The 17,896-nt window shown below is 34.2% G+C and overlaps 1 protein-coding gene across 1 annotated transcript in view; it reads left to right on the top strand.

The window, feature by feature from the left end:
• The window catches only part of Smp_149010 (cadherin-related), a gene marked incomplete at both ends in the record, with an annotated part of 26,742 nt that extends 9,886 nt beyond the window's left edge, over nucleotides 1-16,856 (top strand). The window contains 5 exons of the mRNA XM_018791129.1: nucleotides 1,204-1,558; nucleotides 3,368-4,218; nucleotides 11,182-11,356; nucleotides 15,460-16,458; nucleotides 16,534-16,856. Coding sequence (XP_018645647.1) covers nucleotides 1,204-1,558; nucleotides 3,368-4,218; nucleotides 11,182-11,356; nucleotides 15,460-16,458; nucleotides 16,534-16,856 — 2,703 coding nt within the window. The remainder of the gene's footprint in view (nucleotides 1-1,203; nucleotides 1,559-3,367; nucleotides 4,219-11,181; nucleotides 11,357-15,459; nucleotides 16,459-16,533) is intronic.
• Nucleotides 16,857-17,896: the final 1,040 nt, after the last annotated feature.

The raw sequence follows: 17,896 nt of genomic DNA, 5'->3' as shown, positions 1-17,896 counted from the left end.
AAGAGACTGATCTATTGCAGTCCTAAACATCATTGGAGAAGATTCCAACAAACAATTTTAAGTGAATTTAAACCTCACCCCATCGCACAACCAAGTGGCTATCAGGACTCAGTGGCCGAGTGGATAACTCGATGGCGTTTGAAGCGAGGGTACTGAGTTCGAGTCCCAGAGTGAACATCAACTCTGAAATGCAGGTGCATCCAACTGACGAGTCCCAAGTAGGATTAAACGAGCGTCGTGGATTCCACTGCTAGTTACTATCCATCTTTGCTTAAATTGTTGTTTTGTTTTTTGTTCTAATCATTCCTCACTTTACATTCCTGTATGATTGATTATCTTCACCATTACAATTGAATACAAGATTTCCACTTTGATTCACATCGAAAAATGATCAAATAATAGTAACGTCACTAAGATGGTGACTAGAGTTTTTAATTTCAAATTTGAATAAAACTATAGACATTTTAATTTACGATAAGCTGATTGAGTACAGAAATATCACGTGGCGATATTCACACTCCTTGTCAAAGTCAAACTATTGGTCAAGTATTTTAAATGAAGCACATTATGGGAGGAAGTTGTTTATACACTTGTTCGACATCTAGGCTTATATGTCCCTGTCTGAAACAGAAGGACCACTGTATGTACGCCAATGACTTATTAACTTAGTTATATACCTTACCAATGACAGCTTCGTAGTTGCTTCTCAGTCTTTTCACTTAAAAAACCGATTGAGCGCGCGAACAGGAATATTATGTTTCTGAATTGGATGACGTAAGTAGTAACAATCTGGATCACAAATAAACAGTACTGACGATAAATACCATAGTACCTGGTGTAGGTATTTTGTTTAGCAATAATTCTGTGTAATAAAGAAATATATGCTCTTAAGCAGTGCACAGCCACGACCCCGCACACACGAGATTCGAACCCAGAACTTATCTGTCTTGCGCCAAAGCACTCAACCATTACTAAAATCTTCACAAAACCCCTTCTACTATGCTCTTAATCTTGAAGGAAACTGGCACTCCTTTAGAGATTTAAACTTCTCCCATCATTATGATGTATAACGAGGTTAAGTACATTGATTCGGTATGATTAATAATCTATGGGATGATCTTTTGTTGATATACTTATGTACTATATTTAACGATTTATTATTTGAATGTTTTTCCCTTTACATTTTTCCTTTTTCTCGATAAGGATGAAAATGATAATGATCCTGTTTTCATTAGACCTGCTATTTCTACTACAACATTATCATCCAAATCAGAATCAAAGTTAGATTTGGTAAATAATAAACTAGTTAGTGATAAAAAAGAAAATGAATTACAACCAAAACAATATGATCATTTGAAAGTTAATTGGCCCGCCTCCCACAATGATCACCATAACAACGGCGACAATCAATTGAAACAAACTAATAAAGGTGCCAATAATAATGATAATAATAATTTAATACAACAAACTATGCCATTCAATTATAATGATAAATCAAATATACCAGTTGTATTAGTTCATAGAAGGGAAAAAAGTAATGATTTCAATAATGGTGAAGGTAATTAAAATGTATTTTACTGATGAAAGTATTTTCACTATGTCTTAAACTAAAACAGTTAAGGAAAGATTTAAACTTCACCCCATTCCACAAGCAAGTGGCTATCAGGACTCAGTAGCTGAGTGGATAACGCGATGGCGTTTGAAACGAAAGGTACTGGGTTCGAGTCCCAGAGTGAATGTCAAATCTGAGATGCAGGTACATCGATCTGACGAGTGCCAAATAGGATGAAACGGGCATCCTGGATTCCACTGTTAGCCACTATCCATCTTTGCTTACAATGCTTGTGAATTTAGGCTATATCGAGGCAATACGCACAGTATGCACAGATGCCAATTAGAGACTGATCAGTTGCAGTCCTAACATATCGATAGGAAGATTCAAACAAACAATGCTAAGTGAATTTAGTTAAGAAAGGATATTTTTCACCTCTTTACCATTGATTAGATAGTGACTAATGTTACGTTTCTTTGATAAAGTTTTACTGGTTAAGTTCACATCTTACCAATGCATTTTTGCGGTACAGATATTTTACAGTTTACATGGCGAACTGAACTCAGTTAAACAATCATTTAAATCTAATAAGAAATGTTAAACTGTTTCATTCTAATAAATGGTTATTCAACTTCTTGTATCCATGATCACACTGTGGACTGAATTCAAAAACATCAGACCTCTTGAGAAGCATTTAAGCCTTTAGACTATTGAGCCGACATCAGACGGCTAATATACGATATGTTTAGTTACTGATAATATTACTTTATCAGCATAAGGCTGTGGAGATTGTTGGGTTTAGATCGATATTATGAATGAATCAATGTTAGACTACCATTGTAAACCTGGAAGCACTGGACGTCGAAGTGTGGCACTGGTGAGCAATGCGCATCCACGATCCCTTCACATGGGACTCGAATCCAGGATCTTGGGTCTCACATGCGAAAGATTAACCTGCAGACCACTTAGGCCATGGTAATTATCAGTATGGGGTTGTGGAGATTGTTAAGTTTTCGATTGAGATCATGAGTCGATTGATGTTAGACCATCATCTATCAAAATTAAACAAAAGTTGAAAAGAGTATATTTAAGAAACAAATATCCTCGAATTAGTCGCTTCCATAGTAGCTTTGCTTAAAATGAACCACTACTCATTTTGAACTGGATATTTCTGAAATCTTAAAAATAATAGTCCATATATTCGTTTTTTCAGATAATTACCAGTATTTAAGCCATTAACTAATTGTTACCATTAGCACTTTGTGAAGATTGTTTGATTTCATAGATATCTATAATCAACTAATCTAGACCAGATAGTCTTTAAGAACCAAGAAGTACTGGATAACTGTTTCATTCTAGTATGGTACTCCTCATTATCAGGCATTACGACTCCATCGGAGATCGAAAATATAACATTCAAGTGCTACAGAGAACGTTTGGTCTTTAGATTCATTTCTATGCTCATACAACTTCACTATATTGTACAACCATATCCTAATATCATTGGTGGGTAACTGCATCACATATGACTTTGATCGCCGATGGAGTCGAATAGGTACGCTTCTATGAAGTCCCATGTTAAGGCGAAATAGATATCTAGTGTTTCCTGGTTGTAAAAGTTTATCAAACTGGGATCAGTCTGTGATGGCTTATTTATTGAAATAATCAACGGAAATTTCAATCTTTTAAAGCCGATTGTTACTGAAGGTTAGTTTCAACATATTGTGAATTTTTATTAGTTTGTGATGAAAACTATCTACATCACTCTATAAATTAAACATCCTAATCAGTAATCCAACTCTATTTTTTCCCTAGGTGAAGCTTCCAGTTTAACCGAATCTAGACCATTGCTACAAATTGAAGCCACTGATGCTGATATTAATGAAAATGCTAAAATTACTTATGAAATTGGTGCTGGCAATACAGATAATTTGTTCGTTTTGAATTCAGATACTGGGATTCTATCCTTATCACCTAATCTCTATTCACAATCTGATCATTTTATACAACCATTAGAACAAAATACAAATTTGAATCAAAATCCTATGAATCCTATCGCATATGTACTACGTTTCGAAGCATGTGATCATGGTATACCAAAACGTTGTGCCACACCTATTTGGGTTCAGTTAGTAATTGATCCAAATGAATTTCCACATCTTGTTAGATTACCACATTTAACAAATTATCTAAATCCATCTTTAGTTACTAACCGCAACAAATTAAATGATCCATCTTCTTCAGTAGGTCAAACAATCATTGGACATATTGAACAAGCTAATATGCCAATGTTACCTGGTCATGTTAATTCTAATTTAAACGTTAACAATCATAACAATAACAATAATAACATTGGTTCACATCAAAGAATGAATGGACAAGAGAATTCAGCTAGCAGTAGCATGGAATCTAATAAACGTTATCCACCGAAATTTACTCAATTTAAAAATATTTGGGATATAAAATCTTCACTAGATCATCAACAGAATGATAAGAATGTTAGAAATCAATATTCTTCAGGTTATCAACAGCTATCTGATTTAAAACGCGAAAAACACCGAGGTATAATACAACCATATCCATATGGACATGATGAAAACTATATAACCAATCATAATAATGATGGAAATAATCAATCGAACAGTTTTGTTATCAGTGAAGTTGCAGTAATTTGCTTAATAATTGTATTTATCATTTTATTAATTGCTATAATGGTATTGATTTATTTGACAAGACGGAAAACACTTTTATTACCAGTGCCAACTTCTAAATCTTACTTGAAAGGTGAGTTCAGTTTGATATATATACTAACAGATTGATTTTAGTAGTAAATTTACATCTGTTAAAATTACTGACCTGTAAGGTATGCATTTATCAATAGGATGACATAACAAAAGGGTCACTTTCTATCTTCATTGTTCGTATAAGTTTGCGAAATCAAATATCACTGTTCGTATGTTGACAATTAAACTCACTGAGCGTAAATTTAGCGAAGAAGGTTTGTTACTTACTTACTTACGCCTGTTACCCCTCGTGGAGGAGCATAGACCGCCAACCAGCATTCTCCATCCAACTCTGTCCTGGGTAATCTTTTCCAGTTCTTTCCAGTTGTTATTCATCTTTTTCATATCTGGTTATTTCTTCAACTCCCAGGGCAGAGTTTAAATGGTTTGAATTATTTTTTCCGGTTAGCGTTCTTTTAGCGAGTTAGTTTTTCTACAGGATGGGGTCGCTAACCCCATGCCCAACTCTCCTCCTTTACCCGGGCTTGGGACCGGCAGTAACTCTAAAAGAGCTGCAGGAGGAGTTTGTAGCGTATATTAATAAGTGGTATCAATAATACAGAATTCTGAATCCATGACTGTCGTCTGTTAGCTAACAGATAACTTTCAGATTATAGTAAATTAGTTGATGAAGCTAATTTGGTCAGTAGTATGAAAAAAATAACAAATTTGAGTGATTTCGTTTCTGAGTACCTAAGTATGGGTTTACAAAATTTTTAAGTCTTGATTAGACTGTTTGCTGTTATGCTCTCCGGTCGGCCGAAGATACTTGCGTATTTAAAAGAGATTAATCTAATCTCATGCGCATAGTTCTATTAGGGACACGCTGACTACAGCTGGCATACAACACTTCAACAATTATCCGCTAATTCAAGAAGGAGCCGAAGTGTAAGAAAAACATAAGATTTAAGCACGATAACTTAAAATGCGTCACTTAAAAAGTTAGCGTACTAAAAGTAGTGATATCTAATTAGAAAAGACTAAACGTCATATAAAGGACGGAAGTATAAAAAAAACCAAATGCCGTTTGGATTACTAGTAAATATCTAGCATTACCAACAAAAAAATGAGTAATTCTTTGATCTCCTTAGCAAACGTAATAAATGTCAAAGCATAGTGAACTCTATGCTCTTTGTCAAACTCAAATTCAATGGTCATTCTGGGGTTAACTCTTAACAAGAGACCGTATTTACGTAACAGTCTTTGGAGATCTTCTGTTCATTCTAGAATGACTTCTCGTGCTCTATTACACTAGCTACGTTTGAATTTTTTGTTAACTTAGTTGAACAAGCCTAACTTATAAGGAAAAAATGATAGGCATATTTCTTCATACTAAGTTCTAATAAGAAGTTGATAGTAAATATCATAAAGACTGTCGTAATATCCCTGACTTCTGCATGTTTACAAATCAGCTCTGAATGTAAGTACATCATTTTTCATAGTTGGAATCATGAGTCAATTGAAGCTAGATCACCATGGAAAACCTGGAAGCACTGGACGGCCGTTCCGTCCTATTGTGGGACTCCTAAGCAGTGCGCATCCACAATCCCGCCCCGCAAGCGAGATTCGAACCCAGGACCTACTGGTCTCGCGGAGGAGCACTTAACCGATAGACTTAATAATTCACAATTGACAGGACCTAATGATAAATATATTCACTTAATTGTTAGATCATACATATGGATCTCCTATTTATAAATCATTATATTGTTTTTGTTTACAATGATGTCAACAGTGATTTGTTTATACTATAAAGAGTAAATAAATCATCGATAAACACACAAACATATATCTAATAGAAAAAGGGGAGGGGGAGAGATAAGTCATCATCATCAGAAGAAGAAGAATCAAACCATGAAATTCTTCTTCATAAGTCATAAGTTTCTTCCTTAGTAACTTTCAAATAATGAATAAAACAAAACAGTTTGTTTATACATAAAGGTAATTGTTATTGTAGTTTAAATAAAGATTTGACACAAACTTATAAACAGTTAGTTTTATAGTTGGACTTAAACAGTTTGGGCAATCGATTGTCAATATTGGTACTAAAAATTTTCTTTTTCCAACAATGAAACTACTATCTTTACTTGCATGGTAAGCAATGATGGATAGTGGGTAGCAGTGGAATCCAGGACGCGCGTTTCGTCCTATTTGGAACTCGTCAGTTGGATATACCTGGATTCCACTGCTAGCCACTATCCATCTTTACTTACCATGCTTGTGAATTTAGGCTATATCGAGGCAATACGCACAGTATGCACAGATGCCAATTAGAGACTGACCGGTTGCAGTCCTAACAAATCGATGGGAAGATTCAAACAAACAATACTAAGTGAATTACTGTCTTTACTCTTTTAAGAAAGAAATAACAACTGTTTACTAATTAAGTTTGACATTAGGGTTATCATTATAAAATCATATATCTGTTTGTACGTAAGTTCTTTAATATTGAATAATTGATGAAAGCATAGATTTCCACAAGTATAATTAATTGATAAAGATAAATGAGGACTCTTACTAGATAAACAAAACATTTTTTGTAATTATCAGAAGGGGTTTTGTGGAGATTCAAGTAATTACATAGTTGAATTCGTGAGTCAATTGAAGATAGACCACTATGTGGAGGCACTGGACGACCGTTTCATTTTATTATGGTGCTCCTCAGCAATGCGCATCCACGATCCCGCCTCGAGAGATCCGAGGTGTCTCACATTAGAATGAAATGTCGTCTCGTGCTTCCAAGTCTAACATTGGTGGGTTTATGATTTCAATGAAGTTCAACTGGAAGTTAGAAAATTATAATATACAATCAAACAATTTACATAAAATGTTTTTTTCACATGAATGATGGACTTTTCAAATTTGACTACAAGTTATTAAAATTTATTGTTATGAATTGTGGTTGAACTTCAAGATTAGGATATAGAGTTGATTGATATTTACTATGAATCCTAATCTTAACCTCAAACCTCTTTCACCAGCCTACTCCTGAAACCTCATCTTATCCACAAATCATACTTCCGACATCACAATCTATTCTCAACACAATCCTAGTCTTAACTTAAATCCTAACCTCAATTCTAAGGCCAAGAACTATTGAAGTGCAATAACACTCCATCTCGTTTTTATTTAAACTTATTCAATCACTTGTTATGTGGTATGGTCTACTTATATCCACATAAGTAATATATGGTGATGGTCTGGCATAGCATGTTTTTTGGCAGAAGACCGATAAGCAAAGAACAGAAATGGAGCGCGATCGGTACGAAAATGCATGAACAATGAAATCAGAGAAGATGGACTGATATTTGCAGAAGGAACAGTTAAGATTGACACAATTGATTGTTATTTGCAAATTAACTGTTTACTGTATGGTTATCAGAATTTAGTGAGATAGTCTGTAATTTGTGCTTAAATACATTCGATTGTCTCCACCCGTATTCTCATTCACTACAGTTAGTCAATACTTTTCTTATGATCTTGTGAACATTTGATGGCATTTTTTTCAGTGAAAAGCAACTATAGTTTGGTCGATGGTCAACATATTGGTTTGACAAATGTGATTTTAGATTGATTCGTGGGCTATGATTTGGGAATGTAAACTCAACCAGTACTTACCTATATGAATGTAACAGTGTTTATATGGAATCCATAAGATGATTAGATACAAGACCCATGGTTGAATGATGTTCTCCTTTAGTGACAGAAATCTAACAATTGACATCAGAAAAAATGTTTTTCTGAGTTTTCATTCTTTCAAAATAGATCGGACGGATGTTCGTTATCAATTTATACATGTTGTCAATCCTTGTATTTAATCATCAACTTAACTCGCGTTAGTGAATAAAGGAATTAAATAAGTCAACGACGAGAATGGATTTCGAATATTTATATTTCAAACAACCATTGATCCAGACAGACGATCAAAGGAACCGAAGCGAAATGACGCGTGATGGAGAAGGCATGGGAGTCTACTTGATTTAATCAAGAGTGAATCGACATTTATAGTCAGACAAAAATAAGTTACGTTTATTTGATAAATAGGATAAGAAAATGTACACACATGCGCTTACATAAAAAACAATCAGGGTTCATAAGCCAATAAGTGACAAGGTCAAAAAGTAGTTTAAGAAGAATGAGTAGATTATTCTGTCCAAAAACTAGAATAACCTATGCCAGCTCGACATAGGCCAGCCACTACAACATAATTTAAGATGTTAGGGTGTTGGATGTAGGTGACATGACATCGATTTTGACATAGGTTTTGTGCTAGTTGGCACTCGTCAGCAAATTGTACCCCCTAAAGCCATAGTAACTGATGTTCTACAGAGATTTAAACCAGCGTCCTCCTGTCTTATTGTTTGAAACATTACTGCCGGGCTATCCGAACTATAGTCGACCTCCTATAGAACAGAGAGATATTTATGAAATTTGAGTGAACTTAATTTTTTACGTAAACACTTAAACTACAGAACTTACATTATTAATTCTTATCAGTAATTTAAATACTATTTGCTAAAGTCTACTCACTAATTTTTTTAACTACTAATACACTTAATTTCAGACGGTACCTTTAGATCGAATCCGAATGGTTGCAACTTAAAAAGTAATCAAGACAATAATGAAACAATATGTGCGGTAAGTTAGGTTATTTTCATACGTCAAACTTGTTCTAAATTAAGATTTAATGACACTGTGAACAAATTCTCGATTTTCAAAAATCAGTGAATTCAATACTCAGCAACAGATCGTATGTCCAAAAACTAATAATGAGAAGTGATCGAGTTGTTTCAACTTGCAAGATCGAATGATTGAAATAAGCCAATCTGATCCAATACAATCGATATTCTAAATATCGACTTTTATCCACGTTGCTACTGTTGTGAATTAATCATTTATGGTTACTTCACAACACTGCACAAGCAAGTGGCTATGAGGGCTCAGTAGCTGAGTGGATAACGCGATGGCGTTTGAAGTGAATGATACTGCGTGCGAGTCCCAGAGTGAACATCAACTCTGAGAGGTAGGTACATTGAGCTGACGAGTCCCAAATAGGATGAAACGCGCGTCCTGGATTCCACTGCTAGCCACCATCCATATATATATATATATATATATATATATATATATATATAATGTTAAATTAATGAATGAAGTGATCTTATTGACTGTTAATATGAAATTATAATATGTGGCTGAGTGACAACTGTTAATGTGATCAATATCAGATGATAAGATAGCTGCCCAGTAGAAAACGTTTTTCTCCTAACTATATAATACATCTTTATATAAAATGACGGACACAAGTATAAGAATGATCAGTTGTTTAACAGATAAATGATTGGTGGATATGAGAATTATTCACTTTCCAATGGAATAAATGATCAACTATCAAGTTTAATTACTCCGTCATCATATCGAAGGTACTGACAATCAAAGCAAACATATTCACTTACAATAAATACATAATATGGATTAATTAACTTTTTATCAGTTGATAACAGGTTTAATATCAGAAGGGGTTTTGTGGATATTATAGTAATTTCAATAGTTGAGATCATGAGTCGATTGAAGCTAGATCACCATGGAAAACCTGGAAGGTCCTGTGTTCGAATCTTGCGAGGCGCGATCGTGGATGTATACTACTGAGGAGTCCCACAATGGGACGAAACGGCCATTCAGTGCCTCCGGGTTTTCCATGGTAGTCTAGTTTCAATTGACTCATGATCTCAACTATTGAAATTGATAACAGGTTTATTATTTTTATGAATTGTTTTTTGAAAGTTTTGGGTTACAGGCAAATTAACTTTTCAAGTGTATATACTCATGCAAATAGTCACTTATTCATCCATCAATCTATAATACAAACAGAAATAAAGTCATGAGAAATTTCTAAGATTATTCATTTTAGGTTCATGTTTTCTTTAGGATATTTAAAACTGATAATAGTCTACTATGATGAATTTTACAAAGATAACGTTGTTCTTTTAGTGTCATAGACAGTGAACGTCATCTATAGCACTTTCATTAATTCGATCATGACTAAAAACTGATTTTCATAGAACCAATAGATTGTTAAAGTGATAATTAAAACAACTAAATAATCCCCAGCGTCCTGATTAAAAAGAATTACTAGTAGAGTTCAGCTATATCGAGAGTGAGGAAGTTATGCACCAATGACATTAGAAGATGGTTAAATAATATCGTAAACCCATTGAAGTTAGATAACTACATATTTGGATGATAAGTCAGTGGTCTAAAAGTTAAACGTTCGATTACGAGACCAAAATTAATGGGTATGCTTTCTGGTAGGATGCTAGGACGAAATAGTTGCTCAGTACATCCTGGTTTTGTTAGGTTATGTAGTCAAGATCAGTCCATGATATTAAACTAGAACAATCTCTACATAACCCCTATGGTAACTAAATGGTAGTTTGGTTGATATTTCTATAGGCTTTAGTCATTGATAATGATATTCTTCCCTAGATTTTTTCTCACTTTTGGCTAAATTTTGATTGAAATTTGAAGTTGTTTTTAGAAATGTACTTCTATGAGCAGTTTCTGAAGTGATTCAACCGTCCATGTGGATAATGAGCTTATTAACTATTGATCTGTTTGTATTTCACGAATTCAATGATAATTTCATTACGCCATGAGTAGTGAATGAGTGCAAACTATTGAATTAACCGTGTTTTATATAGTGAAGTTTAAGTATATATATGAGACAGACAGTGTGTGATCATGAATCGTTCGTTGGTCTTTAATGCTATCATAAAAGTAAGCTTACTACTTGCCCTATAAACCTATCAACATTTTCATTTATTGTGTTCTTTTTTAAAACTATAGCCAATTGAACTATCAAGAAATACTGCATCATTCTATCCTGTGATGCCAGATAATATGATCAGTGCAACAGATATTACAATAAATTCTAATGAAATGTCATGTATTAATGATAGATCTATTGGTGCTACAGAGAAATCGATTACTTTATCGACTGATATGCTTCAAAATCCACATGGTAAGTGCTATCTTTTTAGTTATCTTTTAAACCTACACATTTAGGTCGAATCTAAATTACAACATCTTGGAGGGTTGTATTATGCATGACATTGTGTAGCGAAATAAAATTCTTTGTATTGATAACATTTCTGTTAATTGAAATGAAACTAGATTTGTTTAGAATCGTCAGTTACATTTAATGGCTGTGTAGCGTTTTCTCGTCTGATTCAGTTCCTATAGTATACCAAAGCCATTATGAAAATGAAAAGACTGAAATGTGTAGTACGACTGAATTATGTAACCAAACTATAGTATACATAAATCACGGATGCGTATGCGACTGTTTTTCTGACTCAGACAATGATATGTAGACTGAGAGCCCAAGTAGACGCATAATAAACCTTTCTCAATAGATTACCTCATTTGAAAGTTTTTACCTGGCGCTTGACTCTGAGATGGTATGTTAGCAGGAGAATGGGACGTTTCTATACTCGACCATCCGAGCACGCTATGAATAGTCCCGATTTCGGACCAGCCAACGATTGTTGATCAAAACTATACTATCTGATTCCTAGTGCTAATCGAGTTCTGTTGATTGACTGTACAGTGTGGTCATCAAAGTGACTCAATGTGGGATTTCAACTATTTCAATGTTAATTCGTCGGCGACAGCTGTCATGAGAACGTAAGCTTAAATTCTATGCTAACTGATATTTGTTGGGAAGACATATCCGTGATCTCAAGTTAAGTTAAATATCTTCAGAGATTCGAAAAGTGCATCGATCTATACCTTACCCAGATGCGTTACCACCGAAATGTTGAGATCCAATATGGCATTTGTAGAATCGTAATCCATACACTAGTTGGTCGCCCAAAACTAGTGAAGAAAGTAACATGATATGGAGATGGGGAACTTATTGAAGTTTTTCAACTAAAAATTAACTCACATCATTGGTTGCCATAAACTGGGGGAACTTTATGGATGGTGTTAGTGCAGTAATCAAAATCAACTAGAAATAAAAATGTTATTTATCGGGTTCGACTCATTTTTGTTAAAAGCTATTGTCTTCACAACAACATAAAAAAGTCTCAAATTCAACTGGTCATGAGTTCTTGACTTCGCGTTTCTTAGGAGACTGAAAAAGAGATCTAATGATTTCTGATTTCCACTCTATTTCCAGCTTATTTCAGTCCCTAGCAGAGACTAAACTTTCGACATGAATGTCCAATAACTTCACCCCACTTTAAACGTAATAAAGTAGACGACGAAGGTGGTAGTTTATTGAAGCATTTATAAAATTTCTTTGTAAACACATTTAATTATCCAGAACCAAATAGTATGAAACCAGCGTCTTAAATTCCACTCTTAGGCATCATCCAACTTTAATAAAAATTCCTGACTAAATGAGCCACTCAGAATGTACATTTGCCAACAGAAACTGATCAGTTGCAGATCTGAACACTAAGAACAAGAAAATACAAACCTTAACAAAATAAAGATTCACATGGTATTGTTTACTTGTATCTTCCGATTGTTATTAAGGACTGCAATTGATCAGTCTCTTATTGGCATATGTGCACATTGTACGGACTGCCTCGATATTGCCTGAAGTCACAAGCTTTATAAGCGAATATGGATAGTGGCTAGCAGTGGAATCCAAGACGCGCGTTTCGTCCCATTTGGGAATCATCAGCTGGATGTACCTGCATCTCAGAGTTGATGTTCACTCTGGGACTCGAACCCAGTACCTTTCGCTTCAAACACCATCGTGTTATCCTTTTAGCGACTAAGTCCTGATAGCCAAAATAATATGAACTTTGTTAGATCTTTTTGTAGAACAGATAAGAGTAGAATCTTTTATACACAACCAATGAGTTCTATCCTATTTCTCTATTTCATTTAGATAAATATCTTTCAACACTTAAAACTATGAATAGAATAATAGTGTGTTTCTATTACTTCCATTACATGTACACATATACGTAATCATTAGAAAAAGAAAAACAGGGGACGATATTCTAAAATCATTTATAAACATGTCATAAATCCATTAATCATATCATTAGAATTCATTTAGAATGAAAACACATTAGTCAGTAGTAGGGATAATAATAGTAAATAAATAATATACATTAACATTAACCACAAAACCCATATATAATACTTATATTACTTAAAAATAACAGATGGTTTGACTCTAAACTGTTTACTAATATTTTCATAGTTGAAATCATGAGTCAATTGAAGCTAGATCACCATGGAAAACCTAGAAACACTGGACGGCCGTTTCGTCCTATTGTGGGACTCCTCAGCAGTGCGCATCCACGATCCCTACCCGCGAGCGAGATTCAAACTCAGTATCTATCAGTCTCGCGCCAGAGCACTTAACCGATAGACCACTGAGCCGGTATCCAACGGTGTTAATGTCTAATAGTTTTCATTCACAACATAATGTAATATGATTTAAGTAAATAACATAAAAACGGAATGAGTTTAAACGATACTTTAAACTACTTTGATGAATGAATTATTGACCCTGTTTAGTTAATTAGAATACAGATTGAAGATTAATTTTCAAGTTAAGGATTTATTATTATTATTATTATTATTAGTAGTAGTAGTAGTAGGATTAAGTTTTACAATTTAAGGTTATCAATTAAGATTCGAGTTTAAGATTAAGGATACGATTTTAAAGTTCTTCTATACGTAACTTAATCCTCAACTCTGACCCTAAACTATAAATTCTAATCCTAAAGCCTCAATCTAATTTTTAATCTTAAGTAAATTTTACTACGTTTTTGTGATTGAAACTAATCGTCAACTTTGTTTGGATAGTTTTCTGTTTGATATATGCGACGTGACCTTGAAGCGACTTGCTCATTAGCTGAGTTACTCACTCTAATAATTTTATAGAAAATACTAGTTAACTGATTGATATTGTTTTTTTAATAGTTGAATGTCGCTCAACTTCGTGGATCGGTTGAAATTAGACATTAACACCGTTGGATGCCGGCTCAGTGGTCTAGTGATTAAGCGCACGCACGCGGAACTGATAGGTCCTGGGTTCGGATCTCGTGAGGCGATATCGTGGATGCGCACTGCTACAGAGTCCCACAATAGGACGAAATGACCGTCCAGTATTTCCAGGTTTTCCATGATGGTCTAGCTTCAATTGATTTATGATCTCAACTGTTAAAATTACTATAATATCCACAAAACTCCTGATAATAATCATATTATTTTAAAAAATATAATGCATTATGAGTTGTTTGGAACAATCATTTTCAATATCTGAAACTTTTGAATTATTCGATTCATTTAAAAGTAACTAGCCCCGAGATGGATTTCCTGCAATTCTTCTAAGGAGTTGTAAACTGTAAAGTTAGACGGTTATCTACAGGCTATATCAGCTGGATATTACTCTACACCATGAATTGGTTTGGTTTGAAAAAAATAGATCGTTGTATTCTAACTCATTTATGGTTACGTAATGTATTTTTGGTGTGAAGGTTTTGAAGTGCATACCATTGAGGAGCTATTGACCAATAATAAACAACTATCTGGTGATTCCTGGGTTTTCAGTAGTTCTTCAACTGTTTTTAGTTCATGATGATGGGTACCCTTAAGATCTTCAACTTGCTAAGAGATAAGGAAGAACAATTGGTTCTGTGAAGACATTATTACCTGTAAACTACATGCTGTTTACATTGAGTTGCTTTTTCATATAAAATCAGTAGCGACTTTCGATGTCAAGCGACACATCATGTTTGCAAAATATTAACTAATTATTTGTTTAAAAAGTAATTGAAAGTGTGAGTCAACTGAAGCTAGACTACCATGGAAATCCTGGAAGCACTGGATGGCCGTTTCGTCCTAATGTGCGACTCCTCGGCAGTACACATCCATGAACCCACCTCGCCAGATTCGAACCCAAGACCTACCAGTCTCGCGCCAGAGCACTTAACCGATAGACCACTGAGCCGGCGTCCGATGGTGGTCTAGCTTCAATTGACTCACGCTTTCAACTATGAAAATACTAAATCTCCACAAAAACCCCTTCTGATAAAAGATAATTGCCAATCAGTATAATATGTTATATTTTTCGATTGTCTTTTCTTTCAGATTCTTACCCTCTTATTCAAGGAAATTCTGAACCTCGACTTGTATTTAATACCACATTGAATAGACCAACACCTCAATCACCTTTGTTTACATCAGAATTACAGAATAATTTAAATAAATCTACATATAGTCCACAGTGTGTAAGAAATCCAATTCATTCACGTTTCGATGTCGAAAATGAATATCAATGTTTAGCTCCAACAGTTGATAATAGAATATCACATATTTCACGTTGTTTAACTCCATTTTTTGATCGAAGGTCACATCAAACTATTCAGAATGTTGAAGCTATTGGGTTAAACCAGTTAAGCAATAATTATCGTAATTGTTTACCAATGGGTAGACAACAATTGAATTCTCCAGTGAGTATGAGTCACCAGTCAATCATTTATACAGAATCAATAATGAATAATGAAGGATGTGAACAAATGTCATCTTCTAAAACGCCTACATTAATCTATGCTATGTCACCTAATCCGACTAGACATCCAATGCATTTTCGAGGTAATTCGCTACCAGTTTATCCAGTAAATCAATTACAAAACCCTACAAATTTAAAATCATTTCAGCATCGCCTCAAACCTCAACGGCAAGAACATCGAAACCAACAGCATCCGCTTTCTTCCTACCAAGATATTTCATTACTACAAGCAACACTTAGACGACACAATCACCAATCAATTATCATGAATACTGATCCAAATCCTATGTTAACTTATCGTCATCCTGATACAAATCGGTTAATATGTTCAAGGGATCAAATTCATTATAAAACATTTCATACTCCACAACATCAAGACGATCTGCTTATATCGCCTAGAATAATATATACGGATAATTTAAAGGTTTGTTTACCAAACAAGACTAAACACCACCATCGTCATCATCATTCGCCTTTACCATTGAAAGATGAACAAGAATGTCGACAATTGTTAGTAAAAAATCAAGATGATGTTAGCAAAGATAATGATCATAACTGTGATGAGAACGTTACATCAGGTGATCATGAACCATCAAATAATACTGACAATAATAATAGTAATAATGATAGTGTTAATACAACAATAACTGTAGATCATTCAGAAGAAATACCGATTTATGTTAAATCTTCTAAGAATTCTCATCGAAAAACAAACATCTCTATTGATAATGAAACTGATTATATTGATAATCTTATCTGTAACGATAAGCCTGAAAATGTAACCTTTCAATCATTTCAATATTCCCCAACTACAAATAGTCCTTTACCATTGATTATTGATCATAATTGTCATCATTCAAAAGAGATAGTCAAGTCAAATAATTATGATTCTCATTTAATATCAGTTCAGAGATTATCAAAATCGGATGCATCCAAATACACTTATAAAACAGTTAGAGAAGCTAGTTTTGTTTAAAACAAAGAGGCCCATATATGTATTCAATGTTCAATAAGAACACTTTTTTGAGTATGAACACTTAAATAAGTTTGTATATTAAAATGTACATTGTAACTTGATATATATAATCTCAAATTGACTTTCAATCCAATAGGAATCAAAGTTCAGTTTAGAGACTTTGTTGTACTACTGAATATGTTATATTCAGTAATGATGATATGTCGATGTTTATTTAGATAATTATTTTTTTTGATTTTGTAAAATTATAATAAACTATAAAATCATTTAGTATTGTTTGTTTGAATCTTCTCATTGATCTGTTGGGACTGCAACTGGTCAGTCTCTAATTGGCATATGTGCATACTGTGTGTATTGATAGATATAGCCTAAATTCACAAGCATGGTAAGCAAAGATGGATAGTGGCTAACATGAATTCCCCGAGACCGCGCGTTTCGTCCTCTTTGGGACTTGTCAACTGGATGTACCTGCATCTCAGAGTTGATGTTCACTCTGGGATTCCAACCCAGTACCTTTCGCTACAAACGCCATCGTGTTATCCATTCAGCCACTGGGTCCTGATAGCCACTTGCTTGTGGAATGTGGTGAAGTTTAAATTCATTTAGTATTGTTTGTTTGAATCTCCCCATCGATGTGGATAACGCGATGACGTTTGAAGCGAACGGTACTTGTTTCGAGTCCCAGAGTGAACCTCAAATCTGAGATGCAGGTACATCGAGCTGACGAGTCCCAAATAGGATGAAACGCGCGTCGTGAATTCCACTGCTAGCCACTATACATCTTTGCTTACTATAATAAACTATAATTGAAATTAAAATACTTTCGAAAGAAAGTAAAAATGATTACTCTTATTGTTATAATGATGATGTATATTTGATTCAATGAAAATAGATTATCAGAAGGGGGTTTTGTGAAGATCATTTTAATTTAAAAGTTCAATTCATGAGTCAATTAAAGCTAGACTATCATACAAAACCTGAAAGCACTGAACGACCGTTTCATCCTAGTATGGGACTCTTTGACGATGCGTATCCACAGT

The sequence above is a fragment of the Schistosoma mansoni genome, assembly GCF_000237925.1.
Source record: "Schistosoma mansoni, WGS project CABG00000000 data, chromosome 4 unplaced supercontig 0032, strain Puerto Rico, whole genome shotgun sequence".
Lineage (NCBI taxonomy): Eukaryota > Metazoa > Platyhelminthes > Trematoda > Strigeidida > Schistosomatidae > Schistosoma > Schistosoma mansoni.
This window is presented reverse-complemented; position numbering and strand designations above follow the sequence as displayed.